This window comes from Tiliqua scincoides, chromosome 9 (genome assembly GCF_035046505.1).
Source record: "Tiliqua scincoides isolate rTilSci1 chromosome 9, rTilSci1.hap2, whole genome shotgun sequence".
NCBI classification, from domain to species: domain Eukaryota; kingdom Metazoa; phylum Chordata; class Lepidosauria; order Squamata; family Scincidae; genus Tiliqua; species Tiliqua scincoides.
The window spans coordinates 9,260,780-9,272,502 of record NC_089829.1 but is presented as its reverse complement, the minus strand read 5'-3'; the positions used below and the strand labels follow the sequence as shown (position 1 = coordinate 9,272,502).

General features: G+C 47.8%; 1 protein-coding gene across 1 annotated transcript; it reads right to left on the bottom strand.

Annotated features, from left to right (window-relative positions):
* Window positions 1-1,688: 1,688 nt before the first annotated feature.
* Window positions 1,689-8,108, bottom strand: LOC136660405 (arylacetamide deacetylase-like 3). The gene is made up of 4 exons (XM_066637555.1): window positions 7,889-8,108; window positions 5,045-5,261; window positions 4,166-4,229; window positions 1,689-2,463 (listed from the first exon to the last, which is right to left on the bottom strand). Exons 1-4 carry the CDS (start codon window positions 8,063-8,065, stop codon window positions 1,689-1,691), a joined length of 1,233 nt encoding a protein of 410 aa, XP_066493652.1. The 5' UTR covers window positions 8,066-8,108.
* Window positions 8,109-11,723: the final 3,615 nt, after the last annotated feature.

Genomic DNA, 11,723 nt, shown 5'->3' with positions numbered 1-11,723 from the left:
GGCTTGTTTCACATGCTATGGCCCAGAGCGAAAGCTCCTAGGCCCCCATCTCTGTGTGTGCAGAGGAGGACATCTAACCTCTGAAGTTCCTGGGTCTCAGGTTCTCCATTGTTGATCATCCCCATGGTAACCCTCTAGGCAACAAGAGATCCTACCATGGTCAAATAAAAGCTATTATGCCAATGAAGTCAATAAGGTGTCAATGCACAGTCATGAAGTTAGTAAGAGGTGGAGGGTAGAGGGTGATTTACATCAGAGAAGGGCATGAGAGAAAGGGTTAAACACCCTCTTACGACAATGGATAGTTACAAGGAAAAGGTCTAGAACTTTTTGGGAAGTTGTGTCAGTTTCTTTGTCATGTAAAAGAGCACAGATTTTGGGATGGCATCATTGGAACACAAGAAGATTCCTGCTGGATCAGATCACGGACCCATCTAGTCCAGCTTCCTTTATCTCATAGTGGTCCACCAGATGCCTTTGGAAACACCTAAGACATGAAACCAGATGCCTTTGGAAGCATCTAAGACCCAGATCCTGTTTTCACTCTCGCACATCTGGCATTCAGAGATAGGCTACCTCTAAAACCCGGAGGTTGCACACAGTCATTGTGACTTTTAACCTGTGATGTACTTTTCCTCTATCAATTTGTTAAATCGCCTTTTATTTATCCCAGTTTGGGTCTCTAGAAAGGAGAAGAAAGAGGTGCAGGGGAGAGGTACAATATCTTCTGAAGAGATATTAGCCTGCTGCGCTAGAGGGACTAAGTTATGGCAAAGAGGCCCCATAGCCTCTTGGTCATCAAGGTGGCAGCATTTCTGCAGATGGTTCTGTTGCACAGAAAAAGGGCTTTCTTGATTAAGCCCCACGCTAATGAACTCTTTAAGAGAGGAGCAGTAGGACTTTTGATCATGATGCATTCAGTGCTAAACACTGACTCCAAAGGGATTGTCCAACCCGCTACGGTCATCTACTCCCCTCCAGGGGCAGTTGTGGAGACCTCATTGAGGACAGGGGGAAAAATGATCCCTTACCCTGGGGCAAGCCTCTGCTGCCTGAATAGGTCTCTTCAGAACTGCACCCACCATATTTCTGGTGCAAGTCTGTGGAGAGTTGGGGAGCGGGAAGGGAAATGAGGTTAGGATCTAGCACAAGTCTCTGTGGCTGGGAACCAGGTTCTGCTCCCCCGGTCTGCCTGTCACACTCCTCCACCCCACCCAGAAACTTCCCCCTTCCTTCTTCTCTTCACCCTCTTCTGCCCCCTGCCCATTGCCTACCTCCCACAATGGCTTACGTGCCGCAGCACAGGTCGCCTTCTGTGGCAGTGCGCTGGGGCCGTCACTGCAGCCATTTGTGGTGGCGTCTTCAAAATGGCAACTGGGATCATGCTATGTGCAACACTGTAAAGGCATGCACACTGTCATACACGCCTTTATGTGACCACAGTGGCCAGTTATGTTTGGGCCATTGGTGTGGAAGGCAGAGCACCTCCCTCTCTTCCTTCCCACTTTTTGTCTCCTGCTCACTCCCCACTGAAATGCAAGCAATGCAGAGTCAGCCTCAAAGAGGAGCGCACTGGGGAGGGCAAGTGGTGGCAAGCTGGGGATACCATGGTAGAGGCGAGGAACAAATGGCTGTGGCATCCGACAGTTGGCAAACATTGCAAACATCCACATTTGGAAGGATTTCTTTTATAAGCTTTTTATAAACTTGACAATGTCATCCATCCCCTTCTTCCCAGATGGAAAACTGAACCAGCCTGAATCAAAGAAGCCCAGAATCCCGTGGAAGCCATTAGCAATGTGGTACCAAGTCACTGGGATCCGGTGGTCCTCCAATCTTTTCTTGTAGAGCAAGCCATCGTCCCTCAGGACATCGTATTCGCAGGTCACAATGCAAGTCTCTGGAAGCTGGGAAATCACAGTGTCCTCAGCAAGAAGGGGTGAAAAACCTGGCGAGCTCAAAGCCTTAATTGCCTCGTAGACGTCATCCTTGCAGGACACGTTCACAGGGGGGTTGTAGCCTCTGGCCTTAAATTCTTTGGGAATGTGGTCTGCACTCAGCCATTTCTGGTATTGTAATTTTTGAGTCACAGGAACATGAGGACCTTCGAAGACCTCTCTCAGGAAGGATGAGTCTCCTTTCAGGTACTGCAAAACATTAAAAGCAGCCTGTTCCCGGAACGCAAGGGGCACAGCCCGATTTTGCTGATACGAAGGCAAGTTGAAGTCTATTCCCTGGAGCAACGGATAGGTGAGGATCTGGGCCCGCACGTTCGGAAGGCCAGGTCTACCTGCTAAGGCTTGGCAAACTGCAGTGGCAAGGTTGCCTCCGGCACTATCGCCAGCAACCATGACCTGGGCAGGATCCACCCCGTGGTCTTCTGCGGCTTCCAGAAAATGGGTGGTGGCAGCGAGACAGTCATCGAGGGCCACTGGATACTTGTGCTCCGGAGCCAGATGATAACTAAGGAAAAGGAGATTTATACTGTTGGAATGATAGTCAGAACTAGTGCTGGTTGCAGGGTGCCCTGGGTCAAAGACTGCATTGGGTACTCCATGGCATGCTGGACCTCTGCAATTTCCCCTGCTATGTAGGGGTGGTGAGAGGTGCTGATGGTTCCTCCCACCCTCCCCTCCCATCAGTGGGGACATCCACTAACAGCTGTACTGTGATGCTGGAGATTCTCAGGGTTTCTCCCATTTGGAGGTGGGGATTCCAGGTGTTGTAGTAGCACCATTCCTTATGACATGTTTGCGACAGTGCGTGCCGGTGGTAAGCTGGTGTGCAGTGTTCAGGATTGGGCAGTGAATCTATATATCAGGTGTGGTGTCTTTAGTTGCTTGCTGCCTTCGCTGTCTTCCAACGTTCCCAATACTCTTGGCGAAACAAGAATTTTCGCAACAAGCTGATAGGTGTGGATGCCCAGATCTGTGATGCAGGCTCACTTGGAATACTGTATACCTGCTTTTCTCAATCGGTGTGTTACAATCCACTTGTAGGCCTCATCCTGATGTGTGGTGGGCCACAACTCGATACTCATGGTCAGGCTGCAAAGCATGGTCAGGCACTGTGAATGGTGAGACCTTGAAGCAGCTGACAAGCCGAGCCGAGTTATTCCACCTGCTCTTTGGTGTGAGCGAAGAAGCGTCTTGGCTGCCCTCCATGTGAGAGATGAAGGAGCTGCTTGTCAGCTTGCGTGGGAGGAAACTGGAGGCCAGAATGTGATACCAGATCAGAAAGATCCATCTGAAATGTTGTGGTTCTTTAAAAATAGAACCTTTCAATTGTAAAAATCCCTATGGGAATTTAGAACAGCCTGCCTATGTAAACCACCTTGAATAAAGTCTGAGGAGAAATCTGACGACCAAGAAAGACGGTATATAAATACCTGTATTATTATTATTATTATTATTATTATTATTATTATTATTATTATTATTATTATTATTATTATTATTATTATTATTATTGGGAGCCATCACAGTCTGCTTCCAGATGCCTTGGGCCTGTGGCCCACTCTGTTGGCCTTCTCAGCCCCAGAATGCCTTGTGGAAAGACTCAGGCATTGTGGAATCAAACTGGAAGTTCCTTTGGGTTACTTCTGCAAGGCAGTCTTGGTCCCGAGAAGGCCAATTTACTGGGTCCAGGGTCTAGGATGACCTGGCAGCGGCCTTATGTGGTTCCCAATAATGCTTTGCGGCATGACAGTGAGCACTGCGTCACAACCTACCGTGGAGGACGAGGTGAGTCATGGCAGTACAAAGTTGCTGCTGTGTACACTTCCCCAGTCCCAGCTTCTCATAAAAGTGAAGGGGGTTTGGGAAGTTCTGACAAAGTTGGTAATACAAATGTTTGCTTGTCCTGGCAAGCTCTGCGGCTACATGATGACCAGCAGTGTACCAAGGTCATGTGACACCCCTCCATGACAAATTTATTTTCACTACTAGCAGAGACAGTGAACATTTTCTTTTACTGAACTTTGTGTGTGTCTGTGTGCAAATAGATAGATAGATAGATAGATAGATAGATAGATAGATAGATAGATAGATAGAAGTTTGTATATCTGTATACTTACTTACCAAGCTGTACCTATCAGTGTGCAATGCAATAGACACAAGTGTATAACCCTCCTGACTGCCCACTGTCCATATTTAGCTCAACTTACTCCACAGAGACCACCACTGATCCGCTTTCTCTGGCGAAATAGCAGCACATCTTGTCATAGGTATCTGCAAAGCAAATGTTTCTAGAGATGACAAACGAAAGAACCCCTGGCATTTTTAACATGTGTTTACTCATGTGCCATCTCAAAGGCTCAGAATGGGAAGGCTCAGTGAACAAGTAGGCAGACAATATGCAACTAAAAGGATGCAATAATAAGTACATAGGCATGCACTCCATAAAGTTCTTCTTAGATAAACATGCACAAACATAAAAAGTCATTCCCACAATTCCCTGCAAAGGCTCTTTTCAGAATACAGGTGGAGCCCCGAATCTGAGATTTCAGTATCCACTCTTTCACTTATCTGCCGATACAAGAATCTGGGGGACCCATGTGTCCCATATGCACCCATTACAAGTAGTAGTAGATCCCATTGTTACCCTGCACATGCCCAATCTCATCTGATCTTGGAAGCTAAGCAGGGTCAGGCCTGGTTAGTACTTGGATGGGAGACTGCCTGGGAATACTGGGTGCTGTAGGCTTATACCACAGTCTTTCGAGACTGAAGGTTGCCAACCAGTGCTTGCAGTGCATGTGCTTCTTGCTTAACATTTAACTGAAGAAACAAACATTCAGGCAACCATCCTGCACACTAGTGGGTGACTAACAGGAAACAGGACATTTCCTATATAGTAGTCTTCCAAATTTGAGGCTTACTTATCCCCCATGGATACAGGGGAACCCCTGTGGATGTGGGGGCCTGCCTGTATAAAAAATGACAGCAGGGTAAATATGTTTCATCATTAGGCAGACCCCCATGCAAATGCTCTGAAAAATCCCACATTCAGAGTATAATCCAGATGAATTTCTGCTGTGACTCACGGATGCTATCCATCACCCAGCCACCACCATGGAAGAAGATGATGCCTTTCCTTCGGCCAGCAGAGGGAGCTTTTGGCTGGTAAATTCGGACAGGCACACCTTTAAACTTCACATCCTTTTTGAAGAGCGCAGAGTCTTTTGCTTGTGTTAGTCTGTTTTGCAGATACCGGAAAAACTGAATTTGGCTGCAGATACGTAGATTCTCCAAAATCTTTCCCTTTTGAGAGAGAAGGAGTGTATGGATTAAGTAAGCAGACATTGTATTCTTGTTTTACTTTGTCAACGATACCCCAGGATGGCCAACGTGCTGCACACATGCCACTAGTGGCACATGGACACTTTCAAAATGGCACATGGCAGCAGCTCCATACTCCTCCCTGGCTTCAGAGCAAGCCAGGCAGCAGGCAGGTGGACAGGGCACTATCTGGTGTAGTCGCAGCTGGGGAATGTGCACACCACACTCTGTGGCTGTGACCAAGCGGCAGCTGGTTACCAACTCTGCCAAGAAGCTGCCCCCATCCCAAGTGGAGCTTAGAGGAGGGGACCCCTCCGAAGTCCTTTTGTACTGGCTCAAAATGCCCCCCTCCATGGTGACAAACTCCCACATCTGAATCACACTGAGTGGCTGTTCAGAAGCATTATAGCTCTAAGTCAGGGATGGTCAACCCGCAGCACTTTCAAATGGCATGTTCAAGATTTTCTACAAAAAAAGTGGCACACGTGCGCTGTGGGTCGCAACAGCCTGATGAATTGCTAGGTCCAGATCCTTCTGCAGACAGCTACTTAGAGGATCAAAATCTAGGGATGGCCAAACCTTTCCTTAAAATCTGTAGGATTGTTGTTCTGGACATCTGCTCTATGTCTGGATTCTAAATCCACAAGTGCTTTCATAAGAACTCCTTTCCAACATGCTCAGTCGGGCTTCATATCCGCACTGAGCACTCCTTTTCCTTACCTTTAGGGGCTCTGCTGCAAGCACCTGTCCCCACAGCAAAGGCACAGGTGTTGCGTAACCTTGTTCAGGCAGGGAAATGTATGCACAGGTCTGTTGACATGGCTGGGCAACAGATCTATAGCACTTCCAGACTTTTTGTAGCGCAGGCTAGTCACAGACAGTGTTCTTTCCACAAGTGTTATGTCAAGTTTTAGGGCACGTGCTAGAGAGCACCGAGGTGCACAGAGTAATTCTTAGTACCTGCATCAGGCCTGTAAGAGGCTGCAGAGCAGCCCTGAAACTGGTCTAGCCTTCAGGCCCTGCTTCCTGTACACACACCCAGCTCTGATGCTGAAACATAGCAGCCTCATTCCCGGCTGCAGTGTGCACATGTGTTCATGGAAGAAAAGCACAGGAGCGCACCGACTGACCACATTAAGCCTCACATGAGCCAGCCTGAGAGCAGTGCAGACCTAAAATGACTCACCAAAAATAAGAGAAGGGCCAAGTGAAGGACACTGTCTATGTGCCTTCCCAGAACACCTCCCATTCAAGAAGCAGATGCATTATCCACAACCCCCAAAAGAAAAAAACGTGGATAGTGAATGTTGTGTTTTCCAAAAGAGTGCAAAACACAGAGATGGAACTGGAGTTCAGATGGTAATTCTAGCAAGATCTGCCCCCCAGGGCCTAGGGGGGGGGGTAAAGGGGATAATTTGTACCCGGGCCCAGGGTCAAAAAGGGGGCCCAGGAGCCTAAGGAATTTCCTGGGATCTTACATTTTCTTATCTACTCAGGCTTGTTGCCTGCACTGGATGCTGGAGACACTACCACGAGTGTGCAGTTGCAGCTACTGCAGCGATTGGCAAGCCATATATGCTGGGCCAAGGAATGCATACATGACACTCCTTAACACAGTGTCAAATCTGGGAAGAAACTGGCCTGCTACAATAACTCCTTGGCTTGTGGATCTGCTTATCATGGAGGAGTCTATAGGAGTGTAAAGGGACACAGCTGCAAGACTACAGCTGCTGCAGAAGCATGTTTTGGTATGCACAGGGCACTTTCCATTCTACCGTGAGCCTAAATATGATGGTGCTAATTTTGTGCATTATTTTCTGTATTTAAAAGATTTTAGAGAGATTTAGGAGTGTGTTTTGTTTTCGGTGTTACTGTATCTAGCTGTCTATGCCACATGGGTGGGTAGACCTGGGCTCCAAAGACTTATCCAGCTGTCTCCAACCTCCTCCCATTCTGATTTGCCCTTCTCTGCCCCCATTCTGCTCTCCCTTCACCACCCTCCTCCACTCTGTTTCACCCCTCCCCCTTTTTAAAGGGCCCAAAAGAAACTTTGTACGCCCCCCCCCCCCGATAAAATTCCTCTCAGAGGCCCTGCTGCCCCCCTTGTACAACATCCACCCTTCAAATACGGCCTCAGGAAAAAAGGTTCACCTGCCCCATGAACATTTGACCTCCCCACTATTACTCCTCCTGTTTCACTGGTTGACTTTTACATTTGGGGCAGGTGAACAGCAGCACATTGTCCTTCTGTTCTCCAAAAATACCATGTCATTACCTTTGATGCATACAACTATTTAAGTTTTATGACCCTGTACATGAAAGGAACACATAGGAGGGAGATGGACGATGACAACACTGTGCAAGCCTCTTGTACAGAGTGAGCACAAAAAACAAGCAGCTCCAGACCACAGGCCCTGACTTGAAGTGTATCTGTCTCCAAAGGTCCCTTTATAAAGTCTTGGTCTAAAGTGAACCCAGATTGAATCCCAAAGCCAGTCAGCCACTTTAACTCTTAACCTGCCCAGTCAACAAGGTTCCTATCAGTCTCATTTTGATGCACTGTAGTTTAACTCCCCCCCCCCCCGCCCCCCGCACACACATTAACTTACCAAGACACAAAAACCACAGAGCATGACATGAAGGATTCGGAGCTTTGCTGGCTTTTCCACCCCAGGAGGAATCTGTGAGTTGGTGGCATCAAAATAAATGCTTCCCACAACCAGCAAAATCACAAATGCAATTAAAGCAGCTAGTATTAAAAGCAGGAATGCAGGCAGCAATCCCATTTCAGTGGAGTTGGGAGGAGAATCTGGCCTTGTCCTCTCTGAGATCCCCTTCTGATTTGATTTCCTGCTTCTCATGTGCTCAGGAAATTCCAGCAGCCAATAGTAGAGGGAAGTTTCTCTGAACTCCTCCTCTAGGGAATAAAAAAAGCTGCTGCTTTGACTGTAAGACAAAGTGCGTCTTGATCAAAGACCAGTGCCTTTTTGGAACAGATTTGCTTTCCCCTTTGGAAAGGCTGTGACTGATCCATTACAGGAGGAAAAGTTTTCTATGAAAATACGAGTAAGGCTCTCACTCAAGTTCAGTTCTGTCTTAATAGCTGCTAAACAGGTTCACGTAAAATCTTGGACCTGAAAAAAATTCTGGAGACTTTCAGGCACGTCGGTCTTGTAAATTTGCAATCCTGATGGGAAAATACGACTGAATGTATACCAATGTTTTGGCTTCCAGGTCAGTTTGTGAGAAGTTTGGAACTGGACAATATACTGAACCTGCCTCTCTGAGGATGAATCTGTTTCTAGTTTCAGAAACATTTTTCAGCCTCATCACGCTGTTATCAATAAATATTTATTCCATCAAGAGAATTCAACAGAGTTAAATTGTTAACCCATCTGCTCTTCAAAGAACTCAGCTCATTGGACAAGTATCTCTCTTTCTAGTGTCGGTACAACTCTGTAAAATAGATGGGACTGAGAGAAGTGAGTGGTCCAAGTGCATGCAGTGATTTTCACATGCAGAGGAGGAATTTGGATCAGGGCCGAACCGGTCCTCAACTCTGCACAGATATTATACTTGCACAAATGCTGTCCAGCTTCCATAGATATGCACCCCACACACCGGTGCATGTGAAAGCTCTGCCCCCACCCTGCAGTGGTGAATCTAGGGGGGAGGTCCATGGGTACAAGTGACCCCAGGGGATATGGCTGGGGGGGAGGCTCCATGGCCCTCAGAATGCCTCTGGGGGGAGGCAGCTGGCATTCAGGGGGTGGCATCTCCAGTTGGGGAGTGGCATATGCAGGTTGGGGTGGCACCTCCAGGTGTGCCTCTGGGTTCCACAGTAGACCACCACTGCCACCATGTGTTCTTCTGTTTCAGATTTTTCTGCAAGTTCTATTTGCATTGCTAATTCAAAATGCAAATGCAGCCTGCACAAAGTCCTGGGAGGGAGTCCTGTAGACACTAAAAAATGTCTCACTGTGCACAAATGAAACACAAGCAGGATAGACTTGCGATCAGGGCCGACCCCAGAGCTCCCAATGCCTGAGGCTGCATGCCAATTTCTACCCTCCAGACCTGATGCTGTGCCATCCTCTGCTCCTCCCGGTCTCCAGTGTTCTAGCTCAGCACTCTCCTCCCCTCCACACCTCCTCTTCCTCACTGCCCCCCCTCTTCATTTTCCAATCTGCCTCCTGAGTTGGACTAATGGATTGGAATGCCTATAGATAGATATAGATATAGATAGATCATGCCTATTCCTAGATCGATAGATAGATAGATCATGGAATTTCCTAGCATGTATGCACTGCTGAAACAGAGACGCCTGCATTGGTGCCTGTGTTGGATAGACGCCTGCGTTGGATGGATGGATGGATGGATGGATGGATGGATCATGAAATCACTAGCATGTATGCACTGCTGAAACAAGACGCCTGCGTTGGCTTGGTCATGTTGTGAGAATGCGTGATGGCCGGATCCCAAAGGATCTCCTCTATGGAGAACTTGTGCAGGGAAAGCGCCCTACAGGTAGACCACAGCTGCGATACAAGGACACCTGCAAGAGGGATCTGAAGGCCTTAGGAGTGGACCTCAACAGGTGGGAAACCCTGGCCTCTGAGCGGCCCACTTGGAGGCAGGCTGTACAGCATGGCCCCTTCCAGTTTGAAGAGACACTTGGCCAACAGTCTGAGGCAAAGAGGCAAAGAAGGAAGGCCCATAGCCAGGGAGACAGACCAGGGACAGACTGCACTTGCTCCCGGTGTGGAATGGATTGTCACTCCCGAATCGGCCTTTTCAGTCACACTAGACGCTGTTTCAGAACCACCATTCAGAGTGCGATACCAGAGTCTTTCGAGACTGAAGGTTGCCAACTAGATCATACCTATAGATAGGCATGCCTGTTTGGAATGCCTATAGATAGATATAGAATCCTTTATTGGCATATAAAACAAACAAATCTACACTATATACATTTGGTCAGCCAGATAACAAATCAACTTCTCGATTGTGCAACTCAATGAGCTGATATAGGAAAGTTGCCACAGAGTCTATTATTTCCGCAGAAGGATCAGTTAGGAGGTAGTGTATTCTTGCCACACCTGTCCTCCTCTTGTTCTCAGTATAGGGGAATGCCTATACTGAGCAAGTTGAGCGAGTGGTGATGTCCCAGCTCCAGAGGTTCCTAGATAAGAAGGACTGGACCCTGAAGCAATGACGCAATCAAGACACACTCACATGTTTAGGGTTCATGAAGGGAGCAAAGCAGGCTGGCAAGCTTCAGGGAGAGAGCGCTCACACACACACAGCCAGCCTCCTTGCCTTCCTTTATTAACCTCCCTCTCAGCCCAGTACAAAGTCCAGTAGGTAAACACTGTTCCTCAGCTACATTCTAGCCTAGTACAAAGGTCAGTCGGGGAACAATGCAAGTTCCTCAAGGGATTTGGCACTTTGTGGATTCAGCCTGTTTACTCAGTCTGCTTCCGAACTCGGGCATCACCCAGACCAGAGCTTGGGCATCACCCAGACCGGAGCTCGGGCATCACCCAGTCTGCCTTGTGACTGGGCGTCACCCCGGAGTGTGCCCCGAGGGGGTGAGTGTGCTCACTGGCCTTTGTCATGTAAACACAAAGGGTAAGATCTGGGTAAGGTCCTGGTAAGGTCCCCTGATTATTTCCTTCAGGACCCGTTCCAATCCGGGTTTTGGGACAGAGACAGCCATAGTCGCTCTGAAAGATGACCTTCGCCAAGGATTAGATAGGGGTAGTGCATCTCTGCTGGTCCTGCTGGACCTTTTAGCAGTTTTAGACATCATTGACCAAAGTATCCTCCTGGATTGGCTGGCCAAAATGAGGCTTGGGGACACTGTTCTGTAATGGTTCCTCTCCTTCCTGCCTAACAGGTCTCAGATGGTGATGCTGAGAGACACTTGTTCTGCACCCTGGCCTTTACAGTTTGGGGTGCCACAAGGGTCTATCCTATCCCCCATGCTTTTTAACATCTACTTAAAACCACTGGGGGAGATCATCCGGGGATTTGGAGTGGGCTGCCACAAATAAACCAATATAATAGATGCACTTTATCTTTAAGATGCATAGGTAGGGTTAGGGTGATAATTAGGGCTAGGATAAGAGGTTTAGGATATATAATATGCAGTTTGTTGCCCAGTTATAGCTTGTTGACCAGTTGTAGGATGCAAAAAAAAAAAAGCCAGGTGCATGTGTCCAGGAACACCAATAACCGGGGGGGCATTTGACCTGGACATAATCATACAGGGCACAAATACTGCAGTTCAGTGGTGGCATTAGGGGGTGTGGACCGCACAGGGTGATGCACCGGGGGGGGGGCAAACACTACTAGTAGCCAAAAAATTTAAATGTTGGGTTTTCTTTAATAACACCATCATGTTGTATGTCATTTGATGTGTAATTTCATACAGGATGCCAG

What these genes read in the sequence shown, in the direction of transcription:
- LOC136660405 (XM_066637555.1), bottom strand. Translation starts at nt 8,065, where the DNA reads ATGGGATTGCTGCCTGCATTCCTGCTTTTAATACTAGCTGCTTTAATT. An exon ending in TCTGTGGTTTTTGTGTCTTG is followed by an intron (nt 5,262 to 7,888) that starts GTAAGTTAATGT and finishes CTCTCTCAAAAG; the next exon opens with GGAAAGATTTTGGAGAATCT. An exon ending in CTGGGTGATGGATAGCATCC is followed by an intron (nt 4,230 to 5,044) that starts GTGAGTCACAGC and finishes TTTGCTTTGCAG; the next exon opens with ATACCTATGACAAGATGTGC.